The sequence below is a fragment of the Mixophyes fleayi genome, chromosome 8 (genome assembly GCF_038048845.1).
Source record: "Mixophyes fleayi isolate aMixFle1 chromosome 8, aMixFle1.hap1, whole genome shotgun sequence".
Lineage (NCBI taxonomy): Eukaryota > Metazoa > Chordata > Amphibia > Anura > Limnodynastidae > Mixophyes > Mixophyes fleayi.
This window is the reverse complement of record NC_134409.1, coordinates 22,871,618-22,897,367: the sequence shown is the minus strand read 5'-3', so window position 1 is coordinate 22,897,367 and position 25,750 is coordinate 22,871,618. Positions and strand designations below refer to the sequence as shown.

The window sequence follows — 25,750 nt, the reverse complement described above, 5'->3', positions numbered from 1 at the left end:
TCAAACTCCATTTCTGTATCACAGGAAAGTTTCCAATACAGCCTGATGGTGTGCTGCCCCCTGGAGGTGCCAGGGAGCAAAGCACCACGACCAAACTCAAAGAGCTCAGAGTAGTGCCATATTTAGCTTAAAACGGGCACCATACCTCAGCGATCCAAGTCCTACTATAGTGGAAGATTTAAAGATTAAACCTAGAGGGTGAGTGAAGGAGGAGATGTCCTGTCTGCCAGAGGTGAGCGAACACACACCAGTCGCCTGCTTGTCGTAACAAAATAAATAAAAACCCAACAAAAATAACAAAATATCTCAGTATTTTCTGTAATACTCCTTTTAACCTACATTGAAGACAGCGCACTGCTTTACCCAGTTACTGCTACACTTCTGTTACGGCCAGCACAACTTTTAATGAACAGAATACTGAAATTTCCCACTAATCTACATCTACTGATTGATGGGATTTCCGTTTTTCAGGGACAGAGTTATTGCCTAATTTGTGTACACTACAATAGAACAGAAATCCGGAATCTACTAATACAGTAAATCCTGAGCTCCTGAAGCAGCAGAGACAATAAAAGTAGAGGCGGCAATATGACAGCCTGACACACATGTACATTCCGTACCTTTATACAAGCTAGATCTTTAAATATATAAGAACCACATTTATTACAATACGTCGTCTTTGCTGTGTACACGGTGAGTAGTCCCCACGTGGGGCATTGCATACCTCGGTCCAGCGGATGATTTTCCCATTAGCTTTATATTCTGAGCCATGGGAAATCTTCACACTGGTCACAGACTCCATGGACTTCCCATCGATGGGGCTGGTAACCCTGTAGAAAAGGAGACCGATGACTGACGGTTACAACACAAACAGACCTGGATCTTACTAACTATGTTACAGGCGTCAGAGTTAAACACAACCACAGAGCAGAGATCTTTACAATCTCAGTGCGGTCACAACCAGCAGAGCTCCACGTACCCCTTGTTGAAGTTCTTGTCATCGTCCACCCATTGTACATAAACATGCTCCTGCGTCTCCTCAGCGTCTGCTTTTCCACACGTGATGCTAAAATCTTTCATGTCCCTCAAGGCCTGTCTTAGTGCATCCATGCTCTCCGCTGTAATCTGGACCATCACGCCATCTATACGCAGGACAAGAACACACAGTGCTGATAATTACAATAAGTCATACAGGGTTACATATTATACATTTTTCTACCATAATTGACATGAACAGTTATGGGCAATACATGTGTGTTTGGGTCATAGATATATGTATGGCCCAAAAATAGGGACTCATTGTTTAAAGTTAGGACCACCCAATTAGCAGAAGCACATCGACAGGACGGGTGCGGGGGCAAACGCAGGATTTGTAGAGGGGGTTTTCCACACCACGCCACCAGTGGGCGTGACCAGCATGCATGGGGGCGTGGCTATAATTTTAGACAGAGCTTGGCTGCTCTTCAACTCTTTCTATCCCCATAATATACATGGGCAATGTTGTGTGCACTACTGTTAGGTGCACACAGCTCTCCTTTTTCAAGCAGAGCCATGTGAAGCGAGAGCAGCGTTCAACCACCTCAATTATACAATGCCCTAGGCTTGGAGGGGGGTTTCCCAGCACTAGTAAACCCCCCTCGGTTTGCCTATGGGGTGTCTTATCATACATTTGCAAATGTGTGCAACTGAGATTTCTGCATTTTTAAGTAGAAAAGCAGCTCTTTTACTGGTTAAAGCAGTGTGCTGGGGGATTATTCTCTGTAATTGTTCCTTTCTGGATAACCCCACCCTTTCAAGTACCTACTGTGAACCTATAAACTGATTGAGCAACTTTCCTTTCTGTATCAGCAGAATTGCTAACAATTACTATACACACTATAAACGTTTCACAGATACGTCGATTTCACCACTACATTCCTAGTTTCCCCATTTACCTTCTACAATGCTGGACTTTGCCAGGAAACCAGAAGACGCCTTGAGTGCTCCACTGAAGACGAAGAAGCTGGCACCTGTCACTACAACAATCCAGAAGAGGTTACATGATTATTGGTAATCACTGCCAGCTTTGCTAGAACAACATCTACAGAGTGAATGCACAGAATATTGGTAAACTCAAATAGATTTGTTGTCATGTAAAATCAATAGACGCCAACCTAGTTACCTTTGCGCGGCTGCTTATGAATACTGATGGCTTGCGTTTGGTAGTTGCCATCGTCGTTCTGCACACACACCAAGTGAGAGTCTGCCTTCTGGTTGAAGCAAGTGCCCCCGGCCAGTACGTGCTCGTTAGATTTGTTCATGGCTTTCATCATCTGAGATCCAGAAGGAGAGAAAGGTCAGTACATTAAACTGGGAGAGGAAGACGCCAACTATAAGCCACAGCAAACAACAGTATGTTCTATAAAGACAACGCTAACAAACCAAACATAGGCATTGAAAACAAAACATTTTAACACACAAGTTTAAGAGACAGTAAAACTAATATTATTTACTGTAAGAGCACAAGTTATGCCACGGATGGACAAACGGTGACTTTACAGCTACCGGAGGGCTAAATTACACCATAAACTAACGCCTTTGCAGCATCTGTGTAGCTACAGCCTTAACTACTGCTGTTTGCAGATATTCTACCAAACATTTCGGTTGAATGAAAAAAACATATTAAACTTTATCTGCATAACAACTAACAACCCAGCCAGTACGGGTTATTATTGTGTGGAAATAACTGATGTGCAAGTTATAATGTATATAGTCTCAGCATTATGGTACAGTTAATATTTGAAGCCTACACAGCAGTAGTAGTACCCACAACTTACTTTCAGCTGGGACCCCAAGTGTCAGTGTGACATTGTTCTGAGAACCACAAAGAGGTTCCCAGTAGAATGTCCTGCACATCTGATAATCAGGAAACCCCAAAAACAGATGATGGAAGTCTGCTTGGAAAAGTAGAATAATGCCTACAATTTTTATTCACATCAATGAAAGGTAGCATAGGGCATGTGTGGAGCTTTATGTTAAATACCAACAACAACAAAAAGACTTTAGTGATATCTTTAAAGTACTTACACAAAACTTGTACCAATCAGGGAATGGTGATATTTACCTCATTGTATCTGTTGCTGGGAATCTTGATGCTGGTTTTTCTGACTTCCATATCCACCACCAACCCCTGCACCACCGGCAGCGTGTACTGGTAATTTCGGAAATCCTGACCAACAATAATACAACCAGGGGGTAAGAGAAGAGAGAGGATAAGTTAAACTCATTGCTGGGCCGTGACTACTCTCAATTGATTTAAAAAAAAAAAAAAAAAAGTATCGCTAGAGCAATAAAAGATGGGAGAGGTATATTCACAAAATAGACCGATTGGGTCTATTCTGTCCATTTTATGGAAAACAAAAGTCCAAAAATGTGGGTTACAGCTTTCAGTAGCATGGCTGTGTGTGCACAGCAACCAATTAGAAGTCTGCTTTCATTTTCTAAACTATACTAGCAAAATTAAAAGACTGGTTGCTATGTGTTGCAGAAACTTAATGCACGCTGTACCACTTCATTTTAAACATAAAAAAAAAAAACATTCTGTGCACATTACTACATGGAAAGACGGAGAGAACAACAGATCTAGTAACAATGAGTAGAGGGAGGCATGTAACAGAAGGAGGGGCTCTGCACCAACACACAAGACTAGTCAGCGGGTGGGATACTCACAGCCAGGACATTGATGATTGTGTGACCTGTCTCCCCAAACAGCGGCTTCCTGAATCTCACACTGAACAGTGGACAGGGGTACACTAAATAGAAACAAAGTGGTGATGACAAAACACCCTGAGTGGCAAAATTCCCGGTCATACCGCATATTACAGAAAACTTATTATCTGAGGTTTATTTTCTAAACATTGTGCCCTCATTATAGATATGAATGATAGTAATACAGAGACAGGGCGTTATTCCATTATCCCCAAGTGAAGAGTCAGAGCTGTATTTACTAAATAGGCAATCTAGAGGCAGAATAGTAGATGGTTTGTGTCACTTTTATTCACTTTTTTTTCATTTCCCCCTTTTTTTTTTATGCTAGTTGGTCTTTGGTAAACCATCCATTTCCCTAAATAAAATAACAGATATGCTGAAGAGAGAGGTATGAGCATGTCATTAAGGATGCAGTCACGTATTATTCCTAGGGCTGCATCATCTCTAAATAGGGCTCTGTGAAAAGTCTTTCCCATAAGGCAACTCAATCAATACGTTGCAAACCCAGCTATGTCATTTGTATAGTCAGAGCTAGAATGCAGCACTAGCATACAGGGAAAGTGTCCATAACTGGATTACTATGTTGTGGAAAGCACAACTACAGCCATCTACGGTTGACTTTCATTGGTCTCAAAAGCCAAGAAGTCACAGAAGCATCAAGGAGCTCAGCAAACGGGACAAGGCTGACACTTCAATAGAATCGGCAAATAGGCAATTACGCTTCCAGAAATACCGCCGACAGGGCTGCACTAGGGATAAGGATTGGTCTAAATGCACAGGCCTACGATAATAGAATTTAATGGTAAGAACATAATTCCATCTCTTTACCAGCCCTAGCGGTCAGTGCAACATATAGAGGGATATAGCTTATTTCACAAAACATAGGGTAGCGAAAATAAAACAATGCCCAATGGTAAAAGTTAATGGAAACTCAAGTGTGCGAATCAAGACAACGCTTCCACATAGAAGCACCGACAGTAGAGAGCACGTCACTGAAACGTTAGAGGACACAGTAAACAGTTAATGATCATTTCTCGATGCACAGATGCCACTTATTAATCTAGATGACAGATGAGCAGAGTCCAGAAACTAGAAACTTAGCTGGCTGCTATTAAGTATGAAGTCTTCCAAGAAAGCTACTTGAAGTCACCTTAATGCTTGGATGAAAGGGGAGGACAGCAGAAGCACACAGCTACAGATAAAAGTCCCAGGTAGGAGCAGGCTCTCGATAGAGAGGAAATAAGTAGAGTGAGAGACCAATGAATTGGAACAAGACAGCGAAAGGAAATAGCAACATATAAAAAGTGGAAGTCTGAGGATAACAGATATTCTGAAGTATATGAATACCACCAAAAAACAAATCACCATAAACAGAAGGTAAAAAAAAAAAGAGGTAATTGAGACTCAAGAACAATCTAGAGAAAGATGTAAATATACTTTGACAAAGGCCCTTTGAAGATCATTCATCATAGAGTATAAGACCTGGATCGGTCTAGCTCCTGACAATCCCAAAGAAGAAACAGCTTGTTGAGCTATATCTGGATGAAGCGACCATCCTTCAGCTGAGACCGTTCAAATGTCTGTTATCCACCCTAGGAGTTTATATGCTTAAATAAATCACAGTCGTGAAGTCGTTAGATTTAATTCTGTGGACTAGTAAACCAGACAGAATTGTAGGCAAAGATGTCACAGTGTAAACCAGATTCAAATGCTGGGCCTTCACATAAAGAGATAGAGGGAAAAAGACTGCTCCATCATACAGACGTCTGGAGGATGTTAAAATGCATCAGTGGCCCAAATGCATTGTGGGAAAAGGTTTTGTGGTCAGATGAGACAAAATGCTTTTGGCAAAAGTTTAGAGCGATGTGTGGTGCAAATCTAACACTGCCGAGACCTCTCAAACCATCATACCTACAGTGAAGTGTGATGGTGGCATTAGGCCGTGTTTAATCAGCAGGGACTGGGTGTGTTTAAGAATGGAAGGTGCAAAATGCAGGTAAATACTGTAAATACTGCAAGAGAACCCATTTCACTTTAATACAAACTGAAGCTTGGGTGACAAGCTCACCGTCCAGCAGGACATTGACCCCAAACACAAGGCCAAACACTGCAGTGAGTCAATAAAGACAAGTGAATGTCCTACAATGGCCCAGTCAAAGCAATGATCTCAATGCAACTGAGAATTTCTGGTACTATTTGTAAACTGGGAGTGCACAACCGCCATCAAACTAACCTGAAAATCTTGGAGCAAGTCTGCCTGGAAGAATGGGCCAAAATCACTCCTTATGCGTGAAACGCTGTTACATCCTTTCCCCAGAATGTTACAGTTATTACTGAAGAGCTGGCTCTCAAAATATTAGTGAGGATTAAATGCCTATGCAAATAACAATATGTACAGTTTGTTTTTCAGTAAAATTTAGAGCATTGGTCTGAATACTTTTGCATTGCACTGTGTGTGAGAGCCGGACACCCAATGTAAGTTATTGATCAGAAGTTCATCAGCCTAATATTTTAGTTTCCCTTTAGGACAACATATTCCATACAGAAATGGGCAGAAAGTAGCCCAATAGTCCAGTCATCCTTCTACATGAATGGAACTGACAGAGGGAAACAGGCTCAACTAAGCAGAGGTTATTTTTTAATATACTATGTATACTCCTTAACACCCAAATAATCAGCAGTCAGAAATCTATTCCAGGTTAAAGTCATAAAGGCTGTACACAAAGCCATACTATATATATGATCATGAGCTCATGGTGCGATTAGCAAATAAATGACCTATCACAGTGGACAATGAGCCATTAATCTGGAAGTGAAGACAGATAAAGATGTGTTTAGGTGTTGTAAGGTCTCTACTCACATCTGTACTCAGCCCCCAGACGCAGCATGAGCCGCATAGGGAACACTTTGGCCCACGGTGTCTCCCACTTCTGGATGAGTATTCCGAACAGGTATGGCTGAGCCGGGAGGACCAGGTCTTGTAGGGACTGGTAAGTGGGTGTTACATACAGGAATCCTCCATGCTCTTTACTGCCCAAAAAGCTCTGACTCACGAATGAGTGACCTAAGTTTACCACCATGTTACCTAAGAGGGAATAAAAGACACAAATCATACGGAACACGGGGGTTAGAACCAGCTGGTCACTAATCAGGAGAACATCAATGTATCAGGCACAGTGTTCCTGACAATGCTTGGACAATACATCCCACAAGCACAATAACCCAGAATGAGAATGATCTTAAACATTCTCTAAACAATTACAAGTTTGCCCACTAGTCAGAGTGAATTATAAGAATGTCCTTATCTTTAGCAACCCCCGTAGTCTTCCGGTTACCTGCCAAGGCCTCCCGATAGAGCTCCACAAAGTGACTGAACAGATCCCGGGGCAGGCACTTCTCATCAGGCAGACACTGCAGCAGGATAACGATCTCCGCCTGTCCTACCGCATGCATCCCTTTCGTGGTGAAACACCAACACTTCCTGTTCACATCTGCAGGAGGCAGAATACATTGTACTCAATGATCCCGTCCTGGCTAAATGTCCGTCACACAGGGTCACCACCAACCATCCCATCTTCATGGTGCAGCTGTCCGCTCCACACCCGTTCCTAACTGTCTTGTGACTGGCTGACTAAAGTGGCAGGTCAATTATAACATATTACACATGGAGGAAGAGTAGGTAAAACTGCACTCTATAGATGGCCCTCAGAGAAGAGTTTAGGTGAAAGAAAATTTCAGCAGGATGGAAATACCTTAAAAATCCAACAAAATAGATGACAGGAATTCTCTTCATTACACTCCACAACTGAACAATATTTTCTCTCATATGGATTACTGTAAAACAAGTTTTATTTTGTGATCTAGATTATTTATTCTGCTTACTAGAATGCTCTCAATTAGAAAACAGAGCAGTACCAGCAGTAATGAAGGCCATGGATGTGCTCCAAGTGACTATAAACCCAACAATATGGTGCTCTGGTCGTACATCCGCGTCACTTGCAGAAAACATGCGACCAATTACTGCAGTCAGAAGATTCTAAATCAACCAGATTTCTAAAAAGAAATGCCCAATAGTGATCTAATAAATAGGTTTTGCTTATTCTCAAGCATCAGTCTAACTTTGGGAACACACGAGCATCAATACTAAGTGATTTCACCGATATCGCCAGGTATGTGGCCAACTTAATAAAGAGAAGATTTAATGACGGAATTCTCACATTATATCACTAACTACATTCCTTGCTTCCACATGATGACTTCAAGTAATTATCTAGTTTGAGGTTATAGCCTAAATATAGACTGGTGTACGTTATTAAAAGTATGTCAGAAATACAATCAGACAAACCAGCTTAAAGTGGTCTCGTCACTTACATATAGTGGTACAACATTCAACCTATTAATTCACTAGGAACTTTGTGCCTCATTGACGTCACTAGTTCCTAGTGAATGGACAGGCTCCATGGTCATGAATGTTGGTTCAGCCCAGAAAAATGGCTGCCTCCACTGTAAGAAAGGTGAACAAGCCCACTTTAACAGGTCTCCAAACAGAGCAGCTCTGACTGAAGCAATGCCTGGCAAACACCGCAGACTGAACAACATGACGTACAATTCACAATCTTCACCATTGCCAAAAGGTTTGCATTCAGGACGAACACTAAGGGATCGGGTCCCCCATCCTCCAGCTGCTGCATGACGGACATCTGGGAGGGTCGTTCCTCCACGGCGTAATCTGCAGGGAGAGACACAATTCACCAACGTAGTTATAGAACTTTCCCACCCTCAGAGTCTTTCATCTGCTATCATGTGCATGCCTCTAGCCCTTGTTACATCACCATCATTCCGGGTGTCATCTGTGATTTTTTTTTTTACAATGGACCCTATATCTACCAGGCAAAACTGTTTATATTCAATGCCCTTAAATGCGACTCATTGAAAACATTTGCATCCTTGGAACAGTTCTGTGTTGTATCCAAAGATAATGAAAATAATTTGGTTTACAAAAAAAAAGAAATAAAAACGAAGGCACCAATATGTAGCTTTAGCTAAAGTTATATGGCCACGTGTACCTACATTTAAATTAAACTGAAGGTGAAAGCAACTAATATTTTATCAGGATATGGAGATCTAAAGGTTATAGGGCAACACGGTGGCTTAGTGGTTAGCACAGTGGTGGGCAAACTCAGTCCTCAAGGGCTACCAACAGTTCTTGTTTTTAGGATTTCTGTCTGTAGAAACAGCTGGGATAATTACTAACCCAGTCAAATAGATTAACTCAGCTGTGCATGATTAAAGAAATCCTAAAAACATGAACTGGTGGTAGCCCTTGAGGACTGAGTTTGCCCAGCACTGGGTTAGCACTTCTGCCTCACAGCTCTGGGGTCATGAGTTCAGTTCCCGACCATGGCCTTATCTGTGTGGAGTTTGTATGTTCTCCCCGTGTTTGCGTGGGTTTCCTCCGGGTGCTCCGGTTTCCTCCCACACTCCAAAAACATACTGGTAGGTTCATTGGCTACCATCAAAAAAAAAAATTGACCCTAGTCTCACTCTCTCTGTGTGTGTGTGTGTGTGTGTATGTTAGGGAATTTAGACTGTTAGCTCCATGGGGCAGGGACTGATGTGAACGAGTTCTCTGTACAGCGCTGCGGAATCAGTGGCGCTATATAAATAAATGGTGATGATGATGATACAAGGGCAATAGAATTATTCTAACAAACAGTTGTGTTGTATAGATTGTTACTGGATGCAGTGCAATAAGAAAGATTTAAAATGGTTGTTTTTTTGTTTTGTAAAAACTCAACACACAAAACAAATGCACCACCGTATAATGGACAGTAAGACCACACTTATATACAATTTATATTGCAAGCACTACCTTATAAACACACACCACAAACTGGTGTACATCTCTAGCATCACACCGACAACTAGGTCATCCTTCTGTCATACACTAACTGGGTTACGGACTCTGAACACCATAGTGTCAGATATGGGTCGTATTTCTCAATTACTGCAAAAACTGAAAAGCACACATTACACTAGGGGCTTAACACTGCTGGTTCTATTTCAGGGAGTCTTATGCACATCAGTGAAGCAGAAAATTGACATTAATCTCAATAGGAGATGCGATTAAGAAGCGTTTCTGCACCGTTTTGTTTATATCACTACTTGTCACCCCAAATAATTCTACAACATTGTACAAAATGAATTACTAACACCACATTAAGCTGAAACATAGCCCTAGACACATTATTACACAGGACACATCAGTAACACCGAAGCATTAGTGACACAGTTAAATACCTCGCTTGTCCCTGACCAGATTCTTAAAAAAAAACAAAAAAAACACAAAAACACAGACACATTTTTATCCCCCAATCACCTCCTTTCACGCCGGTGGAGATCAGGATAGGTGGAAGACCGTCCTCAGGTATAAGGTTCATTGCACTGCCGACCTGAGTGATACTGCCGCAGAACCCAGATGTGCTCTCAGCCTGGAAAGTAACAGATGGAGAGGAGAAGCCTGAGGTCGGCACAGACGTGGCTGGTTCTGTATCTGTCCACACATATTACAATCTGATCATTACAGAAATTATTCAACATCGCTCTAGAATGTGCATGCATCGAAGAGATCTCTCTGCTCCGTTAGATCAAAGCTGTAATGTATGTGAGGCAATTGCTGATTTTATGGCTTAGTGACCTGATTAAATCGATGTGACTGCACAAATTAAACTGTTCATTGGGGAACCAGAAAACGGTGGTATAAGTGGTCAGCGGTACAGATGGCATTAGGGGGTCACTATATAGTAAACCCACTCCTCCTCCTCCTGACTCATCTTGTCATGTGGTATTTAATTTACTTTTTTTAATCATTACACAACAATCTGATATTATACAATAACAGCCGGCAGAATGACATGACAAGTAATTCACACTAGAGTTAGTTATGTTCCCCTTAAAACATTTCTCATATGAATAAGACTATTGAGACACATACAGGGTGTGCCCACTATGGATAGAAAATGAGTCACAAAAGCCTTTACAGCTAGGTGGGAAAGGAGAGTGCAGATGATATGTTTGTGCTTAGATATTTGGTCAAAGTGGGGGTTGTATGCCATAGCACCAGTAGAGGGAGCTCTACTGCCTTCATTGTAAAACTACCAATATACAGTATATCTCCTGTCCTGGGACATTACCTCTGAAGTTGGGGAGTTGCTAGGAGTGGATTTGTTGGCATCATGCGACACGGTTAAGGTTCCGGCTGCCGGGGCTGCGCTCACTTTCCCTGCATCGGCAGCTTCCCCATTTGGTAAAATCCCATCGGCAAACCAGACCCTTCTCTGTTCTCTGGACTGTGACCCTATACAGGAAAAACAGCATCATTATTTATCTCGCTTCTGCAAGGATAAAAACACCCTATGAATGTTCTGACCAATTCCCATGATGCAACTAAACATAACCCCATTAGTTACGTCTGTGCTCCCCACACAGATGATGAAATTATAATTGTGAGGACCTCACACCTGTCTAGCGGCCTGCTGCAACAATCACATTTGTGTCATCATAATTCTACAGACACACTGCTTAAGCTGGGTACACACTACAAGTTTCTTTAACCAATTATTGTGCCAATCGAACAATAAACGACTGTTAGGTCCGTTACTGCAAGAGTTTGTACACTCCCACGATCATCGTACAAAAGCACATTGTATCGTTGGATTTGATTTTATAAACAGACTAAAAATCACGATCAACGATGAAACAATGTCGGGAAACTGTGGAAGCGTGTATGCACTCCCGACCAGAAGTGTAGGCAGATCTCCATAGAGCAGTGATGGCTAACCTGTGACACTCCAGGTGTTGTGAAACTACAAGCCCCAGCATGCTTTGCCAGTAGATAGCTGTCCATAGATCTTTTCAGCAGATGGTTATGACAGATGAAGATCACAAATCTGAAGGTAAATAGTGTATATTGTATACACATGAATCTCAGTTGTTGATAAAATCGTTACAAAAATCGCATCTGCAGTAATTTTCTGTAGTGTGTACCCAGCTTTAACGTGTGAAAAACAGTATGTACAAGCTTGTTCTATGTTCCCTGTATACCTCTACAGTTTACACAAGTAAGGTCCCGATTGACACTTATTTAATTTGGGTTACTTAAAGCATTTGTATCAGTGTGGCTTAACAAAGGTGCCTAAGATACTTCCTGAAACACCTGTGGTTATAAAGGTATTTTATGGCCAGAGACTACACTTAGGAGTTTCCTAGCTAAACATTCCACATAAACAATGAAATAAATCAGCACGCAGCCTCTAGGGAGAGAATGGAATGCTCAGGAAGTCCAAGTGACACACCTCAGAGCAAGGCCGGAACACCAGGAGGAATGTATCCCCTTCTCAACAAGCAAAGCCAAATCTCATCCCACTGCCTATTTATGTAAATATAAGCAGTCTTAACTAACCAACAACATGCATATCTATAAACAGACCAGAACACCATTGTGCCGCAATTTAGGCTTTTAATAACTTAGGGCAGTCCATGGCCTCACCTTCAGTTCCTGGATGTTTTAGGACGCCCACTGGCACCATGACAGTAGGAGGCGGGGAGCTGAGGGCTCCTGAGGCCTGTGCTTGTTGCATGGGGGGGATCGTAGAGCAGTACTCAGCAGGGTTGTTGGGGTTTGGGCTCTGCACTGATGCACTCAGCATGTTCTCCCAAGCTTGAGCTGAAAGGTACAAGGAGGTTTACACACAATGATCTACGTGGTAAGTGTCCTTAGGGCAAGGATGAGCTTCCTTAAGCACAGCAGCTGACTAAGCAACATGAGATATAAAGCTCAGGTAGAGCAGGAGATGGGAGCGCTCCACACCTACTGTGGACCAAGTTATAATCTGCAGGAATTAGAGATATTTTGCATTATGCATGAAAAGGACATATGTATTCTGATGTCTGAACAAGGCAGCACCCAGAACGTTTGTCACGATATAAGGAAAAACTTGTATAGAAAAGAATAAATTAGATTTATGAGCTTTGTTTCATACAGAGGGTTTGTTTACACCATAATCTTCTGCACCAGTGTGACAGGAGACTCACATAACTATTTCACACTACAGTTTGTGGGGCTTGTCTTCATTCCCCTCATGTCACAGGCAGCCCTGATTCTCAGTAGCACAGGTCACTGTGTCAGATGAGCACACTTCTGTTGCTGTCAGCATGCTGATCATCTGATTGGCTCACAGGGCACTGACAGGATACTGAACAATATAAGTGTAGTGCATGGTGATCACAGTTTTTTGATTATTATACAGTGTAACCTGACTGCTAAACGGCAGAGCATAATATAGGGCATACCACCAACCCATTGAGCCAATCAAAACCAGGCTCAGATTGGCAGGTCTGAGAGTCGAGGAACAGAGGAGAGAGAAAGAAACGGAGTAAGGAGCGTGCGAGAGAGACTAAGCTTACACAGATAAAATAAAGTACAGAGAGCAGAGCACAGATTTAATCAGAATATATTAAGCCAGGTAGATTATAAAGAAAGAAACAGATGAAAGACAAAACTCTTGACTGGAAAGGGAAGGATTAAAGAAGGGTTGAGGAGCATTTGGAGATCTTAATACTCAGGAAAGAAGGTATATAAAAGAAATGTAACTGGAGAGAAACATATAATCAAGGAAACATTTAAGACGTGAAGAAAAGTAAATAAGGCAAATAAAGCATTTGGATGTAATGTAGAAGGCGGCGGCCATCCCATTGAGTGACAGAAGCACTAAACAAAAAAACCTTAGGAAAACCCAAGATCTCCACCAGGTATCATCCAGTAACGGGGAACGTAACCGACATCTTCTAGAGGGAAAGCTGGAATGCACCAACATGTCAGCCAATGTTTGTCTTCACCAACATCCTGTCCACATCTTTATCTATTGGTAGATATCACAGCTTACACTCCTCTTACTAGATGGTGCAAAACCAGCAAGGACTACCCCAGACAGAAGTCTGTAACACCTCAGGAACACACACATGCAGCATGTACACATTAAACAAAATACTCACATCAGAGCTCCAGGGTGGGAAAAGTACATAGCAGAACATTTCAGAGACATTTTCAGTGCTCCCTCAAATCCATGAGCAATACAAAGTCAGAATAAATAGTGTATAAACTACTGGAATAATTCTACCAGCTCTGCTTAAATTGAAATGCAGGCACCGGCTAATTAGTGTGCTGCTTCATTTTGGCTACAAGTGCATTTCGCCTATTGTTACTATACAGATAGAGGACACTACGTACATTTTAGTCTCACTTTCAAGCGTAATGATCACATGTATCTTCACTTCAACCCCTGATTAATACGGATGCCTGTGTTTGTTCATTTATCCTGGAGTGGCCATAGAGGCTGCTCTGTTACTACTAAAACCGTAGCTCTCCAGGTGTTGTGAAACAACAAGTCCCAGCACACCCTACGAGCTATGTTGGCAAAGCATTCTGGGGCTTGTAGTTTCACAGCACCTGGAGAGCCACAGGCCATCCAAGACTGTCCTATTCAAACATACCTTAAATATAAATTGCTGTTTAATTAGGTCACATTTATAGTGACACTAAACTTAAACTGCAGCCTAGTCATCCACATATGCACAAACATTTCAGGAACTTGCTCTTCATGAGAAAACCATTTACTCCTATACACCACACACTGCTATTATGAGAGAGCAGTTCTGAGCTTTAAAAGATAATTACAGAGGAAGGGGCATACATGCAGCAGCTATGAGACACATGTGAAGCACTGCAATGTGAATAATAACTGGAAGATGATGGCAATAATTCTGATAATTGTAAGCTTATCCTTTATTTTTATAGCACCAACCTTTTCCACATATTACTATGAACAATAAAGTAAAACAACAATCAAACAGGTGAGCGACAACTTATCACATTATCTCACAGCCCAAGCTTCACATACAGCATTAATCATTGTTACATTTCTAGATGATCCATCAGATATTGTTTCCAGCTACCCACAGCTCGGATACCAGCCACAATGTAAGCAATACAAGACTGCACAAGCTGCGTGCGTCAGGCACGCCTGTGAGAACGTTATGCTGCTTGTTGTTGGCCTTACCATTGATGAGCACAGAATGGCAGATGACACACACACGGGCCTCCTTCTTATCCATGTACAATAGTTTGCACTTGAGGCTGCAGCAGGTGGCACAGAATACCTGAAAATAAGGGAACGACAGTTAACCAGTCTACCATGTACTTGAAACAAACATATGGACACACAGGTGTAAGAAATTAATTAAACATTTCACCTACATGAAGCCCTTTGATTACCTGTCTGAAATATTCCATGCAGACGTTCTTATATGTAGAACTTTCACAACTAAAGTCAGATTTATATTTATTAAAAAAAAAGAGAAAAAAGTATGGAATCCATTTATTTCAACATGTGTAGGTGCCTAAAAATAGTCTACTTGGCAACAGTGATGTTGAGAAATCTTTGATTCATGGAGCACTGTGATCTTGTGAATTAACCATTGAAAGTCTTATACAAGTATGAGCCAGTTGGGGAGGTTTCTCTTATCTTTTCAAAATAGTATTTATCAAAAATGAAATGTGTTACTGTACTTTATGATTTCATTGGATGCTGCTACAAAAACGTTTGTGATGAATAATAAATGTTTTAAATAATAAACAGAGAGAGGAGAAACCAGGGGAGGAAGTTGGAAAGACTAAGTCGTAAATCCAATAGACAAAGGAAGGGGACACCGATGATAAAATACTGGTGGGCTTTAATGGAAGAAAAATGAAAGGGGAACATTAAAATAAAAAAGGACTCGGGGAGAAATAAAAGAAGAAGAAAAAAAAAAAAGACAATAGCATAAATGGAGAAAGAGACAGCATTAGACCAGGAGCAACTATATCAAAAAGTGCCCCTCTGTATCGGTGAACATTTACCAAGTACACCCCTCTATATTTTCTATTTCTATAAACATCTATTCCGTATCCTCTCATTTCTATAAAACTATATACAGTATTCCCTCCGATAATTACATGCATAATACAGCCCCCCACTACCACCTCCCTGTACATACCTATCCAGTATTCCCTATTAATGAAAATACTGTCCTATCAACAAATGTATCCACTGCACCTCATATCATCATCATCATTTATTTATATAGCGCCACTAATTCCGCAGCGCTGTACAGACAACTCATTCACATCAGTCCCTGCCCCATTGGAGCTTACAGTCTAAATTCCCTAACACACACACACAGAGAAAGACTAGGATCAATTTTGATAGCAGCCAATTAACCTACCAGTATGTTTTTGGTGTGTGGGAGGAAACCAGAGCACCCGGAGGAAACCCACGCAAACACAGGGAGAGCATACAAACTCCACACAGATAAGGCCATGGTCGGGAATCAAACTCATGACCCCAGTGCTGTGAGGCAGAAGTGCTAACCACTAGCCCACTGTGCTGCCTCATATCTATATTTATCCAGCATCCAATCAAAAATGTAAACTTCCATGTAGTTCATTACGCTTCTCACATAACAACGTAAGCATTAATCCAATATCAACTCATATCAATAACCTTCTTACTACACCCACATATGTATAAATGTTTATACAGAGAGAACTGAATCATTCACAACGGCCCCTGCCCCATTGGAGCTTACAATCTAAATTCCCACAGACTAAACACATACAGACTAGGCTCCAGCATTGTCAGCAGCCACTTAACCTACCAGTATGTTTTTGTACAACGGGAGGAAATCCACGCAAAACACATAGAATCAGAACCAGACTCTATAGCAAGCTCCCACTTCAGGGCTGCTACAAAACAATTCAAATAAGGCCACCCCATTTATGTTAGAATACAGCGTATATTTTAGAACATTAGAGCCGTCAGTGTGAAACAACCTGTAAATAACATACAGACTCAAAATACTTTTGCCTAAGCAATCCTGTATACATCAGAACTGAGCAACCTGCGGCTGTTTAGCTGCTGTGGAATCATTGAACCTAATCAGCCAGACACAGGGGCCAGAGTCTCTTCCTCATCTAGCAATCACCGGTGTCTGTTTATTTTCCCACTCTGGTCACACTACTCCCCTCCCCACCACCCCCCAGCAGCTATCCCCATCTGGGGATCACCAGCTACCGCTGTACATTCCAAGGAAACATTCCCCACTTCTAAGTGCAATGGCTGGTGGAGCTGGGGGAGGGGGTCCTGTATGGGGCAATGATTACACTGTCATCTGTGTGAACAGCAGTTACTTGCAGACACAGGGATCAATGTCTACAGTATTTTTCACGGAAATGTTTACTAAGTGCTCACTTGAACAAGACATGTAAAAGGCCAGATACTCAAATAGGCTACAAATTATGCTTTTTTACAACCTTTTCCTTTACACCAGTGAAATGAATGCAAATGGACAATGAGAAAATAATTCTACCCAACAGGCCAATACATATTTGGACTTTTACTTGCATTTACCTTGCACTGAGGTTATTTTGAACATTTCTTCTTCCATTTCAGAGTCATAGCATTCATCTTAATGGGAACACATTGTAAACACATAACAAGCGCTTACATATGTATTTTAACATTTGTTTGGGTTGAACATGCGGATAACTTCCAGCTTTCAGACAGGAAGTTGGCAAGTGAAAGAAGCAGGAATAGCGTGACTATGCTTAGCATGGACATTGAGAAGCTTGTGAACCACGAAGCCACCTCCAAACCGATTTGACTCCTACCATACTCTCCATTACAAGTTCAATAGGGACGAGAGTTAGGAAGTTGCTGCTCGTGGCCAACAATTAATGTTCCCGAAGCCAAGCATGGAGCTTTGTGGGTAAACAGTCATGTGGAACACTGTTATTATTTTAAACGAGTTCTTTCAGTGTGGAGGATGAGTCCTTCTACTAAAGCCACCGAGGGAGGATGACTCGGCAGGGGGGGGAATCACAGAATGTAGCAGATCTAGCTACTGTTTATCCTCCTACATCAACAGTAGAAGCAGAAGTGACATTTCTTGTGTCCAGGTCCCGGATCACTGGCAGGACGACCCTCAGCGGAATAATAAGAAACAAACAGTAGGCACAGAAGCACATAACGCAGAACTAGTCAATATTATTGATGGTTTGAAACACCAGATACAAAGCTTCATAGACTTATTTTTTGCTAGAATGTTTAAATATTGCCCTTTTTTTGGATAACAACCAGTTAGTACATGGGGGGTATTCAATTGTTGCCATTAACGCTCTCAAACGAGCGCTCTAAAAATATTAGCGTTAATACGGTAATTACTTGCTAAATTTCATCTCGCTGAAATTCAGCGAGTAAACTACCGTATTAACGGTATTTACGCGCATATTACCGTATAAACTGTAATATTTTTCGAGCGCTCGTTTTTTTTTGTTTTAGCGCGTTAAAAGCAACAATTGAATACCCCCCTAGTCACATAAACAAAATAAGCATCTACATCGAGTTTTGGAATCTCCCTTTACTATGTAAGACAAAGTACTTTACCCACTTCCTTTCACTCCTGGGTTTCAGATACTTTACCAAAACAGATGGACTCCATACAGATGTATTTTAGCACATTCCATACACTTGTCATGAGGCTTCCACATAGAATTGTGCTATAAGAGCGCTGCACTATGAATCCGCTGTCACCTTTCCATGCGACAGTTGTTTATGCTAATTCAAGTGGGTACCTTTATGGTGTCGTCTTGTAGTGGAAAATTATGACCAGTATGAAAACAGAAAATCTAACCCTCAATATGTCTCTCGAAACACAGCAACATATTGAGGATAACACTATGGCTTTCGCTGGCAAACTTATGAATTTAAATATCTTGGAAACTACCGGACCAAAACTATGATCAATTATATGGTATTAACTTTCTGGCATTAATAAATGGAATAAAAAAAGGATCTACAAAACTGGGGCAAACAATGTATCTCTTGGATAGAGTACAAGCAATTATAATACATCCCCCACTATAAAAACTTTATAAACTTTTATTTTGATGTTATGAAGTCCAGTCTCAACTAGGAGCAATTTATCCGAATTTGAGAGATCGCTGTTCAAGAGACTGAACGGGGGGGGCACCCTGTCCCTTGTACGGTGAAGTTGTCTCAAATAAGTTACTCTGTCTCAACTCCCTTCTGACCCAGCATACTGACTCCTACCACTTTCAATCCCAGTTGTACCCAAGCTTAGCTCAGGACATATCCTTAACGCAGCTTAGTTGCCTGATAGCGGGCAATTGGAAGAAAGGAAAAATCCCTGCACTGAATGTGGTAATTAATAAAGTCTGGCAAATAAAATCAATTCACAATCAAACACAAAACTAGCATAATTCACAAGCACCCTAATAAATTGACTGGTACCTGGAACGCATATCATGAGCATTTACATAAGCATGAGCTACTTGCCTAGTAAACACTGCCTTCACTTTCTACCTTCTCACCCTTTACCCTCACCCTGTCCGCCCATACTAACATTCCCCAATCCTATCCGCTACCCTTACTCCTCGCTGGGTACACTTTTCCCATTGTTGGTGAATCCACTGTTATTGCCTGTTTACAAGTATAAGATTGATTGTTATCCAGTGAATTAAACTGTACATAGGCCACTCAATGCTACATCAATAGTTTGGGAATGCCATCCCGTTTCCTCTCATCCTCTCTCGTCTTCTGTACCCTCTCCCAACTTAGTTTTTGTATTGAAATCCAAATAAGAATATTGTTAAAAAACGGAAAATAAAATGTCAAACACACATATGGATACATGGCCTCACAATCACAAGACTCGTGTTTGCAGTATTTTTGAAACGGAAATCGACCTAATGAAATGCTTACAAAGCGCTGAATAAGCCCAGCTTAAATCACACAGTACTCAAGCTGAATGATTGAATGGAGCACATTTCTTAGTGCAAACATAAAGATTATACAGTATATTTTCCTCAATAGGCCCTATACCTTGTTATTACACTCGCCACCCCTTCTATAAGCGCAGTGGGAGAGGAACACGGCCAGATGACAGCTGGGAGAGCTGGGCAGGATCTGTTTATAGTCATAATTCAGTTTATGAAACACATCCAATCATTCAGCGATAATTCAAAATGGTTTATTTGCCTGTTGTCTATTCTGCACCTTACAGCAGAGAGCATGCGAGTAGTGGTTTATTGGCATTTGTTGTTACTTTTCCTTAGAGTAGTTATTAAGTAAATAGAAAAAAATATATTAATATTTGAGACAGGTGATATACTATTAAAAACAATTTCTGCATATCACAAGAAAAAAAACAATGTGGTAGTCAATACTTAAAAAAAAAAAAAAGACTGGGTGATGTACAAATGTAGCACTACTGTTCACATCAGGAAATACAGCACAGAACAAATTGTGTTGGTAACCCTAGCCAATGTGACAATAGTTAGCACAAAACATACCATCCCACACCAAACACCTGCCCTCATCCGCTCAAACATGGTCACTATCTGATGACGTACAATCCACTTTCCGGTAAGACCTCTCCACAAATGCAGTCTATTCACTGAGATGGTTCCCAAAAGGTTATCTCAGGGTGCCTACCTCTTGAAGGATGTGTGTGGGGGGTGATTGACTGCACTTTGTATGGACACTATGGGTAGCTTAGTTCACTTTGCAAATTATATGCCTTTGTTGAGCAATGAACACAATACAGCCATGAATACATGAAAAGCCATTAGGTGGTAATAATTATCCTTTTATAAATTGCTTTGGATAAAATCGCCATGGAGATCAGAGACATGGGAACCAAGCAGTTCTGCTTCTTACGGGAGGAAGCTTATTGTGCAATTAAACAAATATGAGAACTCCATAAATATTCTAACTTTTCAATCTAAATGCCCCTTACACGTCAATCATTGGGGTCCCATAACCATGACAATATAGGAGGGGGAGAACATTAAAAGTTAGCTTATGTCTGGCATTACACTATACACTATTACACTAAATTATGACGGGTCTTTTCTTTCCAAAGCTGTACTCTTTATTATCCAAGATTAATATTCCTACGTCATCTCACATTTGCCAGTAACTTATGACACACACATGACTGTATGACAGACACCCTCCAAAACAATATAGAACATGTATGAGAAGGTCCGCTCTGACCTCAGTAAACTTATTAGCAGCCCATACCTATTCACATACCTTCCCACACGCTCTGCAGTGGTGCCGCCTTTTGGTGAATGTAAATCTGGCCTCACACTTCATACAGTTTGGCGCTTGGGAATCAGGGACCCAGATTGGAGCCACCTCCCCCAGAGTTGTGAACGGCTTGGCAGTGGGAACCCCATACTGCCCAGCAAGTAGGTCATTATCGGGGCTCTCTGGGGACACTGCAAGGCATGGGCTGCTGGGGCCCCTGTAATCTCCAAGGAGGTCACCGTTGGCATCCATAACGGAGCTGCGCAGTGCAGCTTCATCACGGAGGGCGTCAGACACTAGGTTCTCACTCCGATTCGACTTGTTTAACACGTCATTTTTATTTTTGGAGCTACATCCGGCATTGGGGGGGACCAGGTCGCTTTGTAACATCTCGGACAATGGCTTTGGAATCTGCAGCTTGAGATGAGTTGGCTGCTTTGGACGAGCTCCACCATAGGGGACACTAAGGGGTTGCATGTTGCTTGCCGCTTTTGGTGAGGTCTGCGCATGCACAGGTGCCACCTGGCTGCAGAGGCTATGCAAATGGTTCTTCAATTGGTCACCACCGATGTTTAACACAAGTCCACTCCTTTCTGTGACATCGTCGTCCCTCTGCTCGTAAACATTGGCGTAGTTTTCCGATTTGCATTCTTCGATTTCCTTCTCCTCTGTCACAGAGTCTTCTTTAGATGGTAAACTCTTTGGGTTATGAGCTACAGTTGGGTTCTGCATTCCATAGGAATCACACCCATTGTACACAGACAGTAATACATTTGTTCTATCAGCATTAGACAGGTTTCTTCCCTCACTATCATCACCACCAGAAGTTTCCAAGACAACTTCATTGATGAGTTCTTTATGTTGATCACTCGCATGAACCGGTTCGTCCTTTTCTTGCGTCTCTTTACTAGCCGTTGCGATAAAGCCCCCATTAGTCACGCAACAGTTTGAGACATGCTCCACCACAAGTTTAGGAGATCCAACATGTTGGAGATCATCATTACCAAGGACAATTTGATCAAACTCAACAGGACTGTGTTCACTTGCAAACACATCAACAACCTGTTTATCTGTAGAGAGAGGGAATGAGACTTTCAGCTGCTTTTCACTACAAACATCATCTACAGTCTGAGAATGGATTACATTTGGATCATCAAGCAGACAGTATAGATGTTTATTGTCTTTCTCGGTGTTATCGACAAAGAGGTTACTGGGGAAACGCTCGAGACCGTCAAACAGGGAGACAGGAACACATTCTTGGTACGGGCTCTTAGGGTCTTTAAGGTTATGTTCACAAACATCAGAAAGTGTATTAGTGTTAACACTATTATGTCCCTGTGTTGTTGTACGAACACTAGCATCAGTATGAGCAGAGATTTGAATCTCTGTTTTACAGTCAGCATTAGTCTGTGGTTGTTGACCAACGTCCATAACGTGTAATTGGCATTGCATGGTTCTTTCACTGTCCACAGAAAACCATTCAGAGTTCACAACAGGCTGGCTTGTAGGCGACAAACATTCTCCTGGAACTGCACCTTTGGCACAGCTTATATTAGGTTTACCATCCGCGAATACGGGCTCCTCTCCGCAGGTCACAGCGGCGGTACTACATATGATTTCTGGCTGAGCATTGCTGTGAGCCAGCTGGTTCTCAGCCATGTTGGTATCTTCTGTCACCATGATGGAGAGGTCTGTGGCCACACATTCAATCTCTCCATTGGCACACGGCGCCTTGGGTGCGGGCGTCAGGCTGGGTGACCTGTCTTTGAGGTGCTCCTCAATAGCTATGATAGATTTACTGACACTGTCCAGTGTGGGGTTATCGGTCAGTCGGTGAGACGGTGGATTTAGGATCTGATTCCACTTCGCATCCAATAATCTTGGGGAAACAGTCTCATCTGAAAAGCAAAAGACCTGTATTATCAGCTGAACACACAAATAATTATACTTTGCACTTTACAGGAGTAACAAAAAGGACATTCTTCACAAAAAAAAACAACACTTTTTAAAAGTCAATTGTAAATGTAACACAAATAATATTTTCCTATCCCTAAGTATTTATAATACCCCCCCTCCAACCCCCAAAAAATTGCTTACTAGAAATATTTTTACACAATGAGGAAAACAGAGTATTTCTGATATCGAATAGCTTTTACCAAGATATTAGTTTTACCTCTATGAGAATCCACCACATTCCAGCTACTGGCTTGTGTGGAATATATAATGCATAGGTTGACTTAACGTAAAATTAAACCCAGAATAAGGTCTTAAAAATTGGGTGACACTGTACTGTGTGAAAAAAAAAAATCTACTAAAAAGTCAAGTTATAAAAATATGAGCAATGAGATAAAATAGGGATAAAATAGCCAATAGGAACAGTTTTGCTACTTGTATATTAAAGGGCTTTCGTTATCAGTCAACATTACCCCCATCACGTCATGTAACAATGAGAGCAAACATTTCTGTATAAGACAGCTGCTATGGATGGGAGGTGTGGTTCTGTGGACATGACCTTCCTCCAATCAGGAGCCACTACTGAAACACACTATTGTCCACAGAAGTCGTGTACAGTCTTATTCAGCAGTATTAACCAACTGGGTCTATGGTGGTAAAGGTGGAGTAAGGCCTTATAGCGGACAAGCCCTTCAAATGCAGTTAAACTGAGCAGTACAAGGCAAAAATGGAGGAACAGGATGGAAAGATACGCAAGATAAATTGGGTTTGCTTACAGTAGAAACACAGATACGTAGATCCAAAGATTTGTCTAATGAACTTCCAAAAACCAGAACTACTTGAGTGATATCTCGCCGTTTTATAAAAAAACAAAAAAAAAAACAAACGCAAAATGCGCTCCTTGGGTGACAAAGGTATTGTATGTACGGCACCAACGGCTGACCGAGACAAACCTGTTTCCTTGCGGTCATTTTAGGTCAGATTACTGATCAGACAAACAGGTCTGAAACTCTTGTGAGTTTCAAAACTTCACCCACATATCTAATTTAGTGTAAAATAGAGAATTGCTTCTGCCTCATTATTATTATTATCATTTATTTGTTAGGCGCCACAAGATTTCCGCAGTGCCGTACACAGTACAAACAGTAGACTATACAGGGTGAAACAATACAGAACAAGAAACAAAAATACCAATACTTCAGAAACTCCAGGCAGGCTAATGCAATAAGCACGGAGCAGAAGAACAGGTGAGGAGACAGGAGGGAAGAGGGCCCTGCTCATTCGAGCTTACATCCTAAGGGAGGGTTGACAGACCAGGCACAAGAGGAGCCGGTTGAGGCAATGGGAAAGAGGGGAGAATGAGCGTAGGAAAAAGGGGTTAAGTAGATGGGTAGGCTTTGAGAAAGAGGTGAGTTTTGAGTGCACGTTTGAAGGAGCACAGAGTGGGAGAGAGGCGGATGGAGTGAGGGAGGTCATTCCAGTGAAGGGGGGCTGCACGGGAAAAGTCCTGGATTCTGGAATGGGAAGTGATCAGAGTGGAGGAGAGGCGACGGTCATTGGCCGAGCGCAGGGAGCGGGCGGGAGTGTGAATGGAGAGGAGGTTGGAGATATAAGGGGCAGTAGAGTGGGAGAGCGCCTTGTAAGTGGTGGTGAGGAGTTTGAAAAGAATTCTGTAGGGGAAGGGGAGCCAGTGAAGGGCAAGGCAGAGAGGGGAGGCAGAGGAGGAGCGGCGTGAGAGGTAGATGAGTCTTGCGGCCGCGTTGAGAATAGAGCGGAGGGGGGAGAGACGAGAGTGGGGGAGGCCGGTGAGGAGGAGGTTGCAGTAATCCAGGCGGGAGAGAATGAGTGCGTGTATGATGGTTTTGGCAGCTCATGACAGCTTTCCTCCTACTGAATATACTATTCTACTTTTAAACTTACAGAGTAGGTGTAATACACAAACTGCCAGATAAGCAGTTTTACTATTTGTTCCAGTAACTTTTTGTAACTTCTGCTGAAGGTTTGAAAATGACAAAACACTTATACGAACTGCTACATTTCAGCAGACACCAGTACCAGCCACTGTAGAGAGTCCATTGTAGCAGGTTCTAGATGGCACGCATGAATTTATAACAGTAAAGACAACATTAGCAAGTGAGCTTTGCACCTAGAATATGTATGGATACCTCCAACGCAAACAACCGTATGTTCTCACTTCCTGTCCCTTTGCAATTCACAAGGACCATATATTTGTTGAAATATTTTAATTAAGCAAAACCCTTCAGAGAAACCATACAAAGTTAAAACAAAAAATTTACATCCCATCTGTTGAACTCCACATAAGGCTTTCATGTTATATTGCCGTTTACACAGATTGCACACACACAAACCTTATGCACCATATTCACAACAGTGCGTATGTACAGCACTAAAACCAACAACGTGACACTGAGCAATGTTCCTGCTGGGTACAAGAGCATTGGTTGTGTGCAGGCTGTATACCTCCAATGTACCTTCCTTTATCATACATATTTATCACACTGCAGCAGAAAACACATACGTGGCTTTACAGCATAACGGGGCCATTATATCACTGCCTTTGGCATGAAATAAAAGTGTAACCTACATGACAATTACAGGAATCCACAGTCTCAACATAAGGTAACGTCTTCCTAGAAAATAACCTTCAGCCTGTGTCTCGGTGAGAACAGAAGGTTGTACCAGATATTTCTAGATACTGCTTTTATGCAAAATTGAAAATCTGTTGAAAGGTTTTAAAGATTGTTTCATCAACAAAAACCTGCAGGAAAAGCACACATGGGATTTGGAATCTTTACATATACGACGGATGGTCTGTTTGC

At 41.7% G+C, this 25,750-nt stretch overlaps 1 protein-coding gene across 3 annotated transcripts in view; it reads right to left on the bottom strand.

Moving 5' to 3' along the window:
- ZFYVE9 (zinc finger FYVE-type containing 9) overlaps window positions 1-25,750 on the bottom strand; it is a 47,950-nt gene that overhangs the window by 4,538 nt on the left and 17,662 nt on the right. For all 3 annotated transcript variants that reach the window (XM_075182091.1, XM_075182090.1, XM_075182089.1), the window contains 14 exons: window positions 20,961-22,855; window positions 14,865-14,964; window positions 12,296-12,472; window positions 10,941-11,104; window positions 10,127-10,238; window positions 8,354-8,476; window positions 7,083-7,238; window positions 6,608-6,832; window positions 3,709-3,791; window positions 3,104-3,208; window positions 2,162-2,312; window positions 1,935-2,015; window positions 980-1,142; window positions 725-830 (listed from right to left, as the gene is read on the bottom strand). In XM_075182091.1, the coding sequence (XP_075038192.1) occupies window positions 725-830; window positions 980-1,142; window positions 1,935-2,015; window positions 2,162-2,312; window positions 3,104-3,208; window positions 3,709-3,791; window positions 6,608-6,832; window positions 7,083-7,238; window positions 8,354-8,476; window positions 10,127-10,238; window positions 10,941-11,104; window positions 12,296-12,472; window positions 14,865-14,964; window positions 20,961-22,855 (3,641 nt within the window). The remainder of the gene's footprint in view (window positions 1-724; window positions 831-979; window positions 1,143-1,934; window positions 2,016-2,161; window positions 2,313-3,103; window positions 3,209-3,708; window positions 3,792-6,607; window positions 6,833-7,082; window positions 7,239-8,353; window positions 8,477-10,126; window positions 10,239-10,940; window positions 11,105-12,295; window positions 12,473-14,864; window positions 14,965-20,960; window positions 22,856-25,750) is intronic.